Below are 16,940 nucleotides of genomic sequence, written 5' to 3' on the forward strand. Positions count from 1 at the left end.
TCACTGAATCATTGACTTTTCCCATAAGCTATAAATGGTAAGTAATGTCTGATGATGGTAAAGTTGCGAAAATGGTAAGTATGTTCTCGACAAGGTAAATAAACATAGTGAAGGCAACGCAAATCTGTAAACGTCACGGTTGTAACATATTTCATTTCATTTCATTTATTTCATCTTAAAAAAAATTCTGTTTGACATGACCTGCGTAACTCTAGTTTGCATTAAACAATTCAAAAGAGCTACCATAAAACATAACAAATCTAATATTTACCCGAAGCTTGGGGTCAGTATTTCTAGCTATTCCCTGACGGTTTGCGTTACCTTCAGTATGTTTATATAAAATGAGTATGTCATGTGTTCGAAGCAAATAGTGAAGTATGAACTAATTTTGTGTGTTAAAGAATCCATGTAACGTTTACGATGGTCAATAAGTATGTTCTAAGGTTATTTAAGATGTCAAGTCATAACCATAAAAAAAAGTTGACAAATGTTCACAGATAAAAATCGTAAAACGTTTTTATAATACGATGAAGCGGACTTATAATAAGTGAGTGAAGTTATGCGGATCGAGATGGATCAATGGTAAAAACGTTGAAGTGTCCACTCCACTCAACAAAAAGTACTCCGTGAGAGAGCGAGCTGTCAAATAAACAAGGAAAAATTGAAAAAATTCAATTTTGTCTCTCACACGGAGTACTTTTTGGTAAGAGGAAACTGAGCATAAGCATGGCCTATTTTGGGTATAATATTTTCCAATATTTTCTAAATTTTGCCAAAATTTCATGAATTTTCCTACATTTCCCCCAATTTTCCTAAAAATATTTTTTTGGAAAATATAGGAAAATGTGGGATGGTAAAGTTCAAGAAAATATGGAAAAACTACCCATTTATGGTAGTTGGTCTGTAAAACAGATTTTTGACAAACACAATATTCCGGAGCAGTTCTATTTCAAAACATACCACATAGCGAGTCATTTTAACACCTAGTTTTTGACATTTATTAAAAGACTTCAGGGTTATTTTGTCGAACTGTCAGTAGAAAATATTTAACCTTTTGGCACACTTATGGCGTGAATAGTGAGTGCCTTCAAGCTAAATCGACCGATTTTGAAGAATCGCCCATACCTGGTCATACTTACAAAGGTAACTGTCATGTAACCTCAATTTGAACGGTTCAGTTGATAGGATCCGTATAAATGTTTTTGTAATCGACTTAGATGTGCCGTAAACGCTCAAAAGCTCAAATAGAATCAGTAGGATCTTTTACCACAGACATCAGTGTTCCTGATGTAAGTCTATTTCCGATTATTTTTTTTTTGTTAAACTGTCAACACTGAACAGGATATGAAAAATCTGTCATTTTAGTTTCAGTTCACTTTTGACAAGCCAACTTTTTCTGCTGTCGATTGTTTTTTTTTATAGAAAATCGCGATAGATCGAAACATAGTGCAAAAATTGAAGATAAAACCAAAAGTGAATGATTGTTGAAAAAGTGGATAAAATTGACTGTTTAGCCAGTAGAAAATGATGTAGTGATCTGAATCGATTGACTAGTGAAAATAATTGAATAAAATCAAAAAAGTGAATTGAATTGAAACGTAAGTAAACAGTGAAACGACTCCTTCACCGAAAAGTTTATATTTATTTTTCGCATTCAAAATTTTATTTTTCTTGGCATTGCCAAGCATAAACATCGTATTCAAATCGAATATTTCGTTTCATTTCATAAAATCATAATCATAAATCAATCAACAAGTCAATGGGAGATAAAAGAACCGTGGTTCCACGTATAACTTCTACCCAATTTAACATTGAACTTGGGTGTTTTTTTTTATTGTTTTGCTAAAAGCATATACACACATCCTTTGGCGTTTTGTCTGACCCAGTTTCTTCGCATAGATATAATTCGTGTGCTATGTGTACTCGTATAACAAGTTTGCATACTAATTTGTATTTTCTTTGAGACAATATCAAGTGCAATGCTACACAGTAAACAGTTAATTTGTTGTTTTGCTCTTATTTACCTTTCTGAGATATTTACGTTTGAGTTGCTGCGTCCATAGAGTTTTTTTTTTGGCTCGAGTAATTGTCGGAACTATAAAAATTTAGATGAAAACATGCGCTCCAATTATTATATGTCACATGAGTAAATACATATTCTGATAGCTGAAGTGGACACTAAGCGGTGGAAAATACCATGACATATCCCGCAGCGTATGTATCAAGCATACATTTAAAAAAAACTTTGATCTGAGAACAACATCTGTTATCTACAACAATGACACAAAAAAACGATAACCTCTGTTTATTATGTTAGTTAAACGTATAGTGTAACTAATGAAGTAGAAGATTTTCTGACATTGTCGAAAATATTTGTGATATGCCTTACAGTCCGTGAAGGGTTAAAAAAAAAGTTTATTTTATAAAGTTAAGGGAGATGGTACAAAGAAACGAGAAGCTCATACATTTTAGATTATGTGTGATGAGAGACTGGCGCGTAGGAGTAACAATAAATAAATTGATACAAATAGCGAGGGAAGTAAATGTTTTACGTAAATACAAAGTTTGTGAATTATATTGGCAGGTTTTCATCGCAGAATTTATTTTAAAAAAAGACGTCAATTGAAGCGATGGAAACAGATATTGAATCTGCTTAGGAGGTAGGAAAATTGGATTCTGGAATGAAGAGGGTAGACCTTTGACTTCCTTTTTGTTTAAACAATCTTCCGTTCTTTATCACTAATATTTTCCCATTCTTACAGCACCTTTTCTGCCCTAAACGACTTATCTTTTGTTACTATCAAACTCAAAATTGTTCTAAAATTATTCTTGTGGTTTCGTCTCTTTGCTTGAAAAGTTATGACACCTCTCCCTTGGACAATTGATTTTAAAAATTATCGTATTTAGCCACCGTCCGCCACAACAAGAGAAATTGTCGACGAAATTGGGAAATTGTCTAAAACCAATTGTCCAGACTGGACAATTATTGCAAAAATCGATGTTATCGTAGATTCCATCACATGTTTTTTTAATTTTTTCTATTATTCTGAAAATGTCCCAGATGCGTGACTGACACTTTACCTTTACCAAATAAATTGTGGGAACGTTTCTGAGGGCATCAAGTTAATTCAGATAAATCTTTATCACGTTTATACTAAAACCCAGGTGGTACACACTTTTTTTTGTTTAACCAGTGACTAATCATCGAATTCCCAAGAATGACCACGATTACCAAATTACCCATTGACTAAAACTAGCATGACTGACAATGGAATTAGGTGTTAGGTTCTTAATAACCTGAAGATCTTCATACAATAAAATTCACTCGAAAATTGTTATCAAGATGAATACACTCTAAGGTTTCACATTAATATAAACTTCACAAAAATAATTTGATTCGAGGTTGATAACAGATTCAAGAAAATTCTGTCCTACCAATTTCTTCTACTGTTGTCTATTTTTCCTCTACTGAAAGACATTTCCCACCTATTTGCAACAATTTTGATCTATCAATAGAAATGACTTCTATTTTTACCAAGAGGTAATACTCAGTTTTACGATTTTGGAGCATTATCCAATGTATTCAATAAGTAAAGTAACTTATTTCCAATAAATTGCATCATTTTAACAAAACATTTCCAAGAATTCATCCGAAATTCTGGGAATTTCATTGTTTTTCAAATATGAATTTGGGATTTTGTTTTGCGAAATAAATTTACTCATTCAGTTCTCATTTCTTTATCTAATCATCTGATGTGCTTTCAACCATTTATGATTGGTTCTTATAATTTGACGATTCAGACTAACTGATTTTAAATAATTATCTGATTGCGATCGTGAGATTTTTTACATTCAAAGTGTTCGTTTACTCGCTACTAGAAAATTTTGAATCACGAACACGACATGACAACAATATGAGCTAGGGTAAGAGCTCGTTCAGGAACGAAAATTCTTTCACTGGAGTTGCTCAGTTAAATAACTATTGAGCACTTGTCTTTACGAAAAGTGAAGAAAGTGAGAACTGTCATGAAAGACGTTCGTACTATTTGTTCTTTATAAACAATGAATATTTTGATTTGATGCGGAAACTTATGTGATTCTTTTAGTGGTAAATAATTGAATTTTAACAGGTGCATACATATTTACGTGGAAAATATGGCATTTTATTGAAGTAATTGTTTTGTCTGTAAAGCTGAGTTAACGGCAATGTTTTTGAACGATTAAGTGTCGAAACAGCGCAGTTAATTTAACTTTGTTTAAGTTTCTGAACGAGCTCTAATGTTCCAGATATCATGTTAGTTGCATATTAGCAGTCGTCACTACCGACACAGACCTGTCATAGATTTTGACTCCTTTCGCCCAACTTCAATTTTATCATTTTTTCTGACATATATCAAATCGCCCAAAACCACTTGCAGTGGAGGTGTGACGCAAGTCCTGTTATCCACTTACAAAAGAACTGATATCGGTGTAGGTGACGCTTACAGATTCTACACGCAAAAAGATATGCGTCACAAATGGCAGCTGATGAGCAAAGTACGCGAAAGTTTTATCAACAAAAATCTTAACAGAAAAATTTTAGGAAGAAAATTATAATAAAAAAGTTTGCGTCAAAAAGTGGCAGATGATTCGGCTTTCTTCCGTTTGAATTCCATTCATTAAAGAAATATATTTCATAATTATAAAAATTTTCCTTCCTCAACATCTTCTCTTCTATTTCTCTTTGATATCAACCTTCCAGCTTTCATTTGACGAAAATCGAAAATTTTACGGAATTCAAAAATTTGATGAAAATCGAAAAGTCTAAAATCGAAAAATTCACGAATATCGAAAATTTGACCAAAATCGAAAATTTGAGGCACTTAAAACGCTCATAGCTCCCAAATAAGCGACTTTTTAAGAAAACCATGAAACACGTGTCGACTAGAATGTAAAACTCTATCAATTTGTCTTTTAAACGAACTTTCTATCTGCAGTATTTTCCGAGTTATGGCTGACATAGCTCGCACTTAAAACGCCCATATCTCCAAAATAAGCGACTTTTTAGGGAAACCATGAAGCACGCATCAACTAGAATCTAAAACTCTACAACTTTGTCTTTTACACGAAGTTTCCATCTGCTGTATTTTCCGAGTTATGGCTGACATAGCTCGCATTTAAAACGCCCATATCTCCAAAATAAGCGACTTTTTAGGGAAACCATGAAACACGTGTCGACTAGAATGTAAAACTCTATCAATTTGTCTTTTAAACGAACTTTCTATCTGCAGTATTTTCCTAGTTATGGCTGACATAGTTCGCACTTAAAACGCCCATATCTCCAAGATAAGCGACTTTTTAGGGAAACCATGAAACACGCATCGACTAGAATCTAAAACTCTATAACTTTGTCTTTTACACGAAGTTTCCACCTGCCGTATTTTCCGAGTTATGGATGACATAGTTCGCACTTAAAACGCCCATATCTCCAAAATAAGCGACTTTTTCGGGAAACCATGAAACACGCATCGACTAGAATCTAAAACTCTATAAATTTGTCTTTTAAACGAACTTTCTATCTGCCATATTTTCCGAGTTATAGGTTCCATAGTTCAATAGCTTAACACGCTCATAACTCCGAAATTATAAGCTTTTATAAAAATTCCTTCAAATTAGTTTCTTAGAATTACGTCCTTAACATACCCTGAAAATTTCAGCCAAATCCGCCGGTAAATTCAAAAGTTTCGGCTAACAGAGTGACAAAGTGACAGAGTGACAAAGGTTGGTAAAATTCATCAATTTCAAAATGTATGAAAATGAATTTCTTCATACAAATTTCTACAAATTTCCAAGTTTTGAAATTTAATATCTCGGCCAAATTTTAACCTTATGAGGCGTGTGATAGCTCGTTGAACTCGTTACGAATAAAATACTATGGGGGTAGTAGGAGCAAAGGGGGAAAAGTCAAAAAGTTCGTGTATATATTCCTCAGTCCTGCGGAAAAAAATTTTTGTCAAATTTTTCAGTGTGAACGGACTTGCGTCACGGCCCTTCACTAACGTAGGGCCATGACTAGGTATGCGCTGAAAGTACTAGACCTCAGCTTTGCAACGAACCCACTCACATCGCCCATTTATCGACCTTTGACGACCTTCTACCAGTAACCAACGATGGCTAGAGACTATTTGAGGTCTGTTTAGAATTCCTCAGACCAAGACCTTTCAAACGCTAAATGCATCCATCCCAGACGAAATGGGCCCGACAGCGGTAGGTGGTTTTTCAAATCCCTCGTAATGTCTGGTCCTGATTAGTCCTTCCTTATAATAATAACGCATGACAAAATTTGCTAGTCACCTATCTTATGTATGATTCATAATAATAGACCACTTACTACAACGACTACTCTTCGACAATAATCGACAATTTATCACTAAAACAAAACATGTGTCGCTGATACTTTAATTTTCACACAAACAATTTACTTCCAATCCTCGAAGCGTCTAGATTGTGAATAATCAATTAATTCGTCAACAAGCACATGCTCTAATTCCCAAAAAAAAAAAAAATGAAGAAAGAAATCCAGTCACATTATCAGCGATATAAACATAAATATAATAATCTCATCGAATGAATTGATAACATCGAACAACAACAACAACACGACCAACAAAAGCACAGCCCATTGTTGATTGAGTTGTAAACCATATTTTCCACCAGATAAGAATCTAATGTTTATTTCATTACCAAAACATATCTCCGCAACCCATCCATATCGTGTCAGTAGAGACAGAGGTGTAAGTGATTTTGATGTGATGGAGGAATGGAGGAATTTCAATTTTTTTTTCTACGTCTTCTCTCTTTTTGAAATTTCATCGGTTGATTATTGGTAGTTAGATTATGTATATAATTCATGCGCATCTGGTGTACTATAGGCTATATATATTGTGTACAATAATATACAGTCAATAATTCCAGAGGATTTTTTTTTTGTTTTTATTAAAAGAAATATTAAACTCAAGTGTTTGCTTTGGTTTTGTTCATTCATTAAATTCGAAATGAGTTTCAGTTTAATTTGATCGGCATTCAGAAACGGATCGACTAAATATTTTCGCTAACATAAATAAATCTTCAGAGACTGAAACTGAACGGCTGGTTGTTTCGTTCCAATTTTTTTTTTATTACTTTGACCATATTTTCCGTTGGTCCATCACTTGTTATGATTGAAATCATTCTTTTATTACTACACAATTCAGTGCGGTCGAATGAAATAAGTCAATAAAATTTTGCACTTTTATTATCGAGAGAACATTTCGTTTGTGAACTTCTATTAAATAATAGGAAATTGGATTGAATTTCTGGTTGTAATTGAATGTTTGAAAATTTTATTTTTTCAATATCACAGTGAATGACTGAGTCCCAACTATAACGTCGAAATCAAATTGCTATAAATAATAATAGAGTCAACGCTAGGAAAGTAATAAAAAATTGATATGCCTCATACGGTATAAATGTACACAATACACAGCACATACTTTATATCAGCTCACCTTACGCTTGATATATACCTAGCGTAGTTCAATTTCATTAAATTATTTAGTTGAATCATATTCTCATATCATATTAAATATCTTTTCGTGTGCTGTGCGTATATCATGTCATGGTGCTATTTCCATCATTTTAATTATTTCCATTGGAGGTGAATGGATTACATTTTTGGTACACTTCAGTCAGTTAGCTCGCATCGTTGCAGTATTAAGTGCGGGTATAAGTGCTCATAGGTTCTGTCTCTTCGGATAATGGTTGGCAAACTTGATAGAGTTTTAGTGAGATAATTATCTAATCGGATCACGAGGTGGCGGGATCTAAAAGTCGTCTAGAGCAAAGCATATTAGTAAAATGTTGCTTATGTCAAATAGAGTAATAAACTACGACCAGTGTAAGTACCATGCAATTTTTCATTTTAACACTATTCCAAGGTCATGCCGTTATTTCAAGTATTACTTTATTTGACACATGCATAATTCTACTGTGCTTTACTTAGATCATGGATGACAGTCCTTTCATTTCACATCTAAAACTGATAGATCGATGTCTATTGCTTGAAGGCACAACGGTTATGTTAGATATTTAATTCAAATTGAATGCTCTAAATAGTGCACTTTTGATGCTGTAAATACCTCAGTGAAAGCTGGCTTACATGGTTTTATTAGAAACGTAAACGAAAAAACAATGTAAAATGGTCACCTAAAACTTGTCGCGTTTAACATTAAGGTTTTCATGTTTTCAATCATTCCATACACAGACTGTTCAGTGTTCAACGGTTCAACATTGAATTCATGAATGTTAATCATCAATATACGAGATTTTGTGAGACGAACGATGTAAAACTGGTCAATATTGAGCTGATGTATGGAATAATTTGAAGTGAAAACGAACGAAAACTATAAAGATTTTGCATTCGCTCCGGTCAATTTGTGCACTGCTGCATTACTTCTGCAGGACAACTTCCTATTGCGCAAAAGGCTTTCGGTTAAATGAATTGATGAGATGATTATGAATAAAATCTTATTTTGTAAATTTATCATTCGGAGTTTTATAGAAGGTGAAAAATTTTTTGAATCGGACATACCATTTTTGTTTCCGGACGTTTATTTATGGTGCTATCGATAGGGAATTTCAAGGTGATCATTTCGTAGAAGAAGTTTTTTTTTTAAAACGACCTCTCCGGCTCGGGGCGACTCTGAGAAAATTTTAAAATTTCAAAATCATGACTTTTTCAGAAAATTTTTCCCCGTAGTGACACAACCCAGCTGGTTTTGATCTAATGGTAGTTTGTAGAGAATTAACAGACGATTCTAATAAAAGTATCGTCGGGTCGAAAGGTTGTAGCTGTGAGTCAGGGGGAGGCATCAAAGTCCAATTTTATGGTTTTATCAATGAGCACCCCAACCGATTTTTCATTTTATTTGCTTAAAATGAAGGCTTGCACATCCCATTTAACATATCAAAAAATTGATAGGGGGTTTTTCAATTTTTTCTAAAAATCTTAAAAAACTTTCTTGTGGGTGCCCACATTCCTGAGATTTTTTAATGGAAATGTATGGAAAGTTCTACTAAAAATGAAATTAATTGCTATATACTGGTTGTCCCTGGTCTACCGAACAATTACATGCACTAAAAAGAAATTTAACATTTTTACTTTGTGAACGTGGACAACTTTCACTGATTTTTTCACCATCGGGAAGCTTTCTGGTCATGCCTAGCTCATCCACTGCTGAGTATAGCTTCAGTTGCTACCATATCTCATAGCCTGAGACCGCACCTTTCCAAAAATACCAAACTTGCCCTATTCGCTATCTGGCTTGTATTCTTCACGGTGTCAAATATGTGGGTAAGTCGTATGTGGGTAAGAATGTATCACTTTGCATGTGAACTTCATTAAATCCAAGACCTCCTTATTTGACATAATTTGTAACTTTATTTCGGTTAAAATTGGAAATAAGAAACTGTCTCAAAAATCTTTCGAGTAGGTCGACTTACCCACATATTTGACACCGTGAAGAATACAAGCCCGATAGCGAATAGGGCAAGTTTGGTATTTTTGGAAAGGTGCGGTCTCAGGCTATGAGATATGGTAGCAACTGAAGCTATACTCAGCAGTGGATGAGCTAGGCATGACCAGAAAGCTTCCCGATGGTGAAAAAATCAGTGAAAGTTGTCCACGTTCACAAAGTAAAAATGTTAAATTTCTTGTTAGTGCATATAATTGTTCGGTAGACTAGAAAAAATCAATATATAGCAATTAATTTCATTTTTAGTAGAACTTTCCATACATTTCCATTAAAAAATCTCAGGAATGTGGGCACCCATAAGAAAGTTTTTTAAATTTTTTTAAAAAAATTGAAAAATTCCTCTCAATTTTTTGATATGTTAAATGGGATGTGCTAGCCTTCATTTTAAGCAAATAAAATGAAAAATCGGTTGGGGTGCTCATTGATAAAACCATAAAATTGGACTTTGATGCCGCACCCTGACACACAGCTACAACCTTTCAACCCGACGATACTTTTATTAGAATCGTCTGTCAATTCTCTACAAACTACCATTAGATCAAAACCGGCCGGGTCGTTTCACTACGGAGAAAAATTTTCTGAAAAAGTCATGATTTTGAAATTTTCAAATTTTCTCAGAGTCGCCCGAGCCGGAGAGGTCGTTTTTTAAAAAAAACTTCTTCTACGAAATGATCACCTTGAAATTCCCTATCGATAGCACCATAAACGTCCGGAAACAAAAATGGTGTGTCCGATTCAAAAAAAATTTTCACCAGAAGATATTGGTATCAACATAATTATAGAGCAAAAATTCGATGAGCTCATTGATATTAATTTAAAATAGCTTCATCAGGACTACGTTGATTGTCTGGAACGCATTTCTGACTACACGGTCCAATAAAGATCGATTTTTCGTCTGATGGACATGGAAGAGGAGGAATGGGACAAATTGGTACCATTTCAGCGGTCTAAAATAAAACAATTCTTTTGATTATTGACCCAAAAGGTTTTAATTTCATCACCTTCATCATGGCAAATAATAACACAACGCAAACGACAATTTTCATTTTTTCTCTTTACTTAAGAGTAACAGTTTGTGTCAATTTGAATAAGCGACTGAGTCACACACAAACGATCACATCGATTTTATAGCTTTTGTTAATATTATTGGGTTACTTAACGTTAAAAGCTAAAGTAAATAAATTGACTCAAAGGATGACGTAACGATGGCATTGGCCTAAATTTAAATAGCACACAAAAAAATGCTAATTGAAAAGATAACTTCCGAGATGTGCCTGAAAGTTGTACAGATTTATCGAAGGAGTTTATGGTTTTCAGGTTCATCCTAATTCAATTTCGAAATTACCTATCTTAGAGATCTAAAATCGTTAACTCATCCTTAGGCGCTTGGCTAAAAAGATTAATTTTAATCAGAAAGAAGATATCAAATTGTAGCTCAACGACAATGTCATGAAGCTTATCTAATCGCTGCTTAGTTTCAATTAAGCGATAATGATCGAATAGTTTTATAAATTACGTTCATAGCGAATATTGCATATTTGAAAATTAAAATAAATGTTAAAACAGTAGGGTCAATATCGAAGATACCGAACTTGTTTCTACAATGAATTGAAAGTACGCCTGATGTTGAAAATTTCCCAGCATCAGGATTTTCCTTATCATTTCTTCTATATTTATACGGTATCCGTTCTTTGGGTACTTCCGTAGCTAAACTAATACTACTGGAGTTAAATTGTTGGAAATATTTCTTTTCAATTTCTAAAAATTGAAACAGAAACTACGTTGAATCCTATGACGTTCGGGTTACACATTGAAATTATCGAATAAAACTCGAATCAAGAAACGGCGGGCAAAACTCTCAAACATTTTGCATAGAATCACAAACAATTTTTAGTAGTCTGACCTCTTAAAGTCTTTAAATCTGGTACTCCTTTTGTTCAATGTATATCTTAGTAAATAATACAAAATCTATTACTTCCCTTGTTTCAACTAATATTATCCTATAAAAGATAACATAGACCTCGCCCAGTTGACCACTTATTTTCGTCGCAGCTGTCCATAACATTCGTTTAAAAATATTTTTCTGTGTACAGCTTGCAGCTACACCGCATTAATAATAGACACACTGCACACTATTTCAACGCTTTTATCTTTTCGTTTTCAGCATAAAAACAAAATTAAATTAAAATGGGAAATTCAAGTACAAAATTAGCCGAAAAGTGCTCACTTCTATCCAGAGATGAAGTTCCAGTCGTTGCCAGTTCATTTAAATTTGTGAGCAAAAATTCGGAACGCATCAAAGAAGATGATCTTATGGTAATTAGCATGCCTAAGCCAACTAAAATTTCCTTTGATTACCAAATACGTTTACACTCCCACTCATGTAGAAATTCTGGGGCTCTCAAATGGATCCACGACTAGCACAATACATAACAAATTTCCTGTTCGGTTCACATGGGAATCGATCAACTGTCGTGGAGTTTCAAAGATTTGCCGAACTGTACGTTTTCTGTGTTCGCGGTACAGTCGATGAGCGCATTTCAGTGTTACTGTCTAGTCTGGGCTACGTAGTCAGTGAATCGTCAGAGATAGCATATCCACTAATCAAAGAGGTGGGTCATTTCGATTCATTAATTTGACAATTTGATGTTAATTCAATAATGTCCCCCAGTACGTCGAAGCTGTTGTCAGCAGTTACATTCGTTCGTTGCGGTTGCAATCCGGCCCGCAATACAAATCATGGGAAAGTAAGGGCTTCCGAGTGGTGAAAGAATGCGTACAGAAATTAGCTGAAAGTTTGGCTTGTGAAGTTGTTCAACCGAACACGCAAAAGGTCACCCGAACTGACGCGGAACGCTGGCTACAACAAAGTCCCACGTTTCTGCGAATGCTGGAACATGTCTTCCTTCACTTATATCACCATCGTCCGACAACTGCAAAGAGCCCACACGAAGACAAAGAAGTGATGTCCATCAGGCGTCGGAGCGTCGTACCCGATGCAAAATTGCTGCCATGTTGCGAAGGGTTACAATATGTTCCGGACTATCCAGCATTCACCGACATCTCACAGATGCTGTTTATCAATTCAAACCTGCCGATGGATTACAGGGTAAAATGGAGATTCCTATTTTCGTCACAAATACACGGGGAAAGTTTCTCCACTCTGATGGGCCGGATCATGGACCAAGGACCGAGCGTGATTATATGCGAAGATACGGACGGTTACATATTCGGAGGATTTGCACCAGATTCGTGGTCTTTGAGTCCGAATTTTGTGGGTAGGTCGATGGAGATTTTTGATATTCCGCCATGCCATTAACACCATTTTTATGCCACAGGTAATGACAGTGCATTTCTATTTACGCTTCGTCCGAAAATGCGATGCTTCCAGAGTACGGGATATAACGATCACTATCAGTATTTGAATTTACATCAACAGACGATGCCGAATGGATTGGTAACCATTTCTGGTTTTTCATTTTTATGACTCAGCAAGTAAATTTGGCGTTAATGATTGCAGGGTATGGGCGGACAGCACAATTATTGGGGTCTGTGGCTGGACAGTGAATACGGCAAAGGTGAATGTTCCGAATCATGCACAACGTTCAGGAACTACGTTCAATTGGGAGTCAATAAGAATTTCACAATCCGGAACATTGAAGTGTGGGCTGTTGGCGAGAAGCCAGTGAAGTCGACGGTAATTCAATTTTTTTGTTAAAACTTTTTAAGAGCTCTTGAGTTCTCATTGACGTTTTATAAACGACAGGCATGTTGTAACATAAGGATTTAATCTGACAGTTCTTCTTGATGTGAAATCTAGTACTTCTTTAGTTTAACTGTACATTTTGCTATGTATGAGAACCAGGACTATCTTTGGGACATTCTCCGTATTCTCTTGAATTTTCCCAAATTTTTCTACATTTTTCGAAAATAGTTTTTGGGAAAATATTTTCCCGAAACTAGTCCTTGATCCCCATCATTCACGTCGTTGTCAATAACGAATGACTAGCCGTAAATAAAATCATTTATCTTTACAGGATGGATCGCCGGAACGCTCGATTCTGGACGGAAACGTGGAAGAGAAAGCAATATTGGAATTGGCCGGACGGAAACAGTACTCTGACGGTTATCGGGATCCGGTTCGGGACGAACCGCTCGAATGAAAATCCACCAGACACGTGAAATTTGTTAGAGCACCGAAGTCTATTTAGATATCAATGATGAAGAGAAGGAAAAAAATTTTAATTTTAATTCCCACAAAATACGCTAGAGCTATGCTATTCAGTCAATTTGATTACCGGAAGTGAGTGTAGGAAAATTATTGGCATTTTTTTAAAACGTCTTGGTAGTTGCATAAAATGCACAAACCAACAATTTTCAGACGTTTTTGATTTGAAAACAGTTATGTAACAACAGCAATGAAACGAAGGAAAATGGAAACGACAATCGAATTTTTCACAAAAAAAAGAGTTTAAAAAAATGAGAAAGAAATTTCACGGTCATCGGACCATTGAGTAAATGAATTTTTTCTTTCTAAATTGTAAGAGTAAATGTTTAGGTAGCAGAGCCAAAAGTTCAATTATTTTGTGTTGAAAGTTCGATTGTTAAGTTGAAAAATTAAAAGTCCATCGATTGGCTTGCGTTAGATTAAGAAGAACAGAAGTATGGACAAAGAACAATTTTTTTTTTGATATTTTCTATCTTATGCAGGAAAATTGATGTTGAAAGTAGAAATCATCAGAGAAAAAAAAATGATTTTAAATTGTAATTCAGTGATCTTCTATTGCATGCCATACAACATAATATTAGAGATTAAAAATGAAAACAAAATGTCGGCGGAGTTCATCTTGAAGTCCTAGATTCAGTCTGGGAAAATGAAACTTTTAAGTAAAAAATTCGTTCAAAAAATGAAAACAAAAAAGAAACTCAAAGACAAAGTTCACTGAAACTATGCCAACTTAGAGGCTAACAATCAGATGTTACCACGCCGACAGATAAAGAAATTATTGTGATTTTGTTGTTAAATTTATTGTTATATTGATGTTTTGTCAAAGAAAAAGAAAATCTTTCAGACTTTTAAAAACACATTTACGTTTCAAATTTCACTTATATTTAGTCGTTATAGCGTTTGTACATATTTGTTTGCGACGAACAGCGGTAGAACATGAATGATTTAATCAACGATAGCAACCACTATAAACCTCTCACGGTCGGCAAGAATCTCACAAGCATCATTGCCGAATCTTCCACTTCTTTTGAACGAAGTATTTGCGACAGACTGAAACAAAATCTTGTACTTCATTAGCTTTAACAGACATTATTTTACTGTACAAGACTCTGACCATCGCTTTTTATTGGTGTCATCATACCGTCAACTGACTGTAGTTTTTTCGTCGATATTTAATCAAAGTCATCCAACAGCATTCTAACGAGTGTGACCATTTTCCAATTACAATCAGGCTGATCGGATCAGCTCTGAACTGATTTTTTGTATATTTTCGAAAAATGGATGAGAAAGAACTGGTGTGTACTCATTTCGTAGAGCGAGCCATTATCATTCATGTAGTCATTGCACAACATATCGAATTCGCCAACCAGAGAAACGGGGAAAGGTTTAGAGATATCAAACTCGTACTGAACAGAAAAACTTGTCTGTCTGTATCTGAATCTTATCCGATCTTTCCAGTAACAGATTATCAAAATTGTAGATCCTAGGTCAACGATGACGTGTAGCGGTCATTTTGCTCAGTTTGTGCGAAGAGCGGAGTTCAAATTGTTTAAAAGGTCAAAAGAGTTCACCTGACTTAAAAAATATCTGATCCTGATTATGACATGACATGAGTTGACCTGAGACCTGAATAAAATAGTCATCAGGTCTAACCTAACCCGAAACTTGGGAGATTACTCGAAAAATTGATATCAAGATTTCATGCAACCGGAAGCAAAATACGAAGTGCTTACAGGTAACTTAGCAAAAAAGGAACCACATTGGCTCAGTTGGTTCTGTTCTACAAATTCCATTATGTTCTACCGTCGCTGAGCGTTTCTGTTTTTATTAAATTTGTTTAAAAGAAACAATTGACCATTCGCATCATTAAAGTTTTGTTATATTTTTTATCGATGAGGAATATAGTTCTGAGGTATGCCTCGAAAATGGTTCGTGTTTTTTTTATAAATGACATGAACTGCCCCGGTTTGAGATTCTCATGTAGTCATGAAAAGTCAGGAGTACATTGCTAAGTGCTGTAGAACAATATTTTTTACTCAGAATAAACACGTTGATCAATTAAAAATGGTAATCCATCAGTCACAAAAAAAAACATCCTCTACCAGCTCTACAAAAAAAGCAGTACGTTTTCGAGGCATATCGTAGAACACTTTTTACTCAGAATTATATTCTGCATCGATAAATGATATTAAAAAAAATTGATGAGGAGAATGATCAATTCTTTATGCGGGGTTTGGGAGATGACATAACTACTTTTTGGAAAAGAAAGTGGCGCTTTAACCGTATGCTTTACACAATCAAGTCGTTTTTTTAATCATTGAGAGAAAGTTGACCTTGACCAAGGAATCAAATAAAATGCTTTTTACCTAGACCCTTAATTGACGATTAGTGACGAAAGGATTATGTTCTAGTTTGTATCGATTCGGAAAATTCAATTCATCGATAAAATTCGTTCAATTAAATAGCACCAAAATAAGCAACCAATTATGGAGAAGTTTTTCGTTTCATAAAATTTCGCCAAAAAAATATTTTTGTTAAATTAAATGTTAAATACAGAGCACGCAACGCATGATGCATATTTTAAACGATAAGTTTTATCTGAACAGGTGTGTTCAGGCAGTTTCAGAAAAACAATCTAACCTAACCTGAGCCATGTTTCATCGAGGGTTTCCACTACCAGTATAACGAAAATCATAGCACTAGAAAAACCGAAAACACAATGTCCCGCTAATCGATTCATATCGTTGCTAATGTTGCACTGAATTTCGTTGTGTCACTGTTGTGTTCATTAAAATTTCGGCGAAATTTTATAAATTTCAACATTTTCATGAACTAGAGCAAATAGACAGACATATTCGGTAGAAATTGTAGAAAATTTAGAGAAAAAGATTTATTTTGTCGTTTGTCAATTAATCAATTTTGTCAGCTCAGACACTGACACGAACCGTTGCCATAGTAAAAGGTCACATTTCGTGGATTGAAGATCCTATGGAAATTTGTTTTCACATTTTTTAGTGGGTTTGGCTTTGCTACACGTCCCATCACTAACGTTTGACCATGATGTAGATCATTTGACCAGGAACACAGCACTGCTGCTAGTAGCAGGGCTGTGCCAGGAGGGTTTGTCATGTTCGTTGTTGGTACGAGTGATGAGATAAAAA

At 34.7% G+C, this 16,940-nt stretch overlaps 1 protein-coding gene across 1 annotated transcript; it reads left to right on the top strand.

Moving 5' to 3' along the window:
* The first annotated feature begins 1,364 nt into the window (after positions 1-1,364).
* On the top strand, positions 1,365-14,379 carry LOC119066647 (MTOR-associated protein MEAK7). Its single transcript, XM_037169218.1, has 7 exons — positions 1,365-1,598; positions 11,716-11,867; positions 11,939-12,163; positions 12,223-12,829; positions 12,890-13,008; positions 13,072-13,248; positions 13,589-14,379. Exons 2-7 carry the CDS (start codon positions 11,739-11,741, stop codon positions 13,712-13,714), a joined length of 1,383 nt encoding a protein of 460 aa, XP_037025113.1. The 5' UTR covers positions 1,365-1,598; positions 11,716-11,738; the 3' UTR covers positions 13,715-14,379.
* The last annotated feature ends 2,561 nt before the right edge of the window (positions 14,380-16,940 follow it).

This window comes from Bradysia coprophila, chromosome IV (genome assembly GCF_014529535.1).
Source record: "Bradysia coprophila strain Holo2 chromosome IV, BU_Bcop_v1, whole genome shotgun sequence".
NCBI classification, from domain to species: Eukaryota; Metazoa; Arthropoda; class Insecta; order Diptera; family Sciaridae; genus Bradysia; species Bradysia coprophila.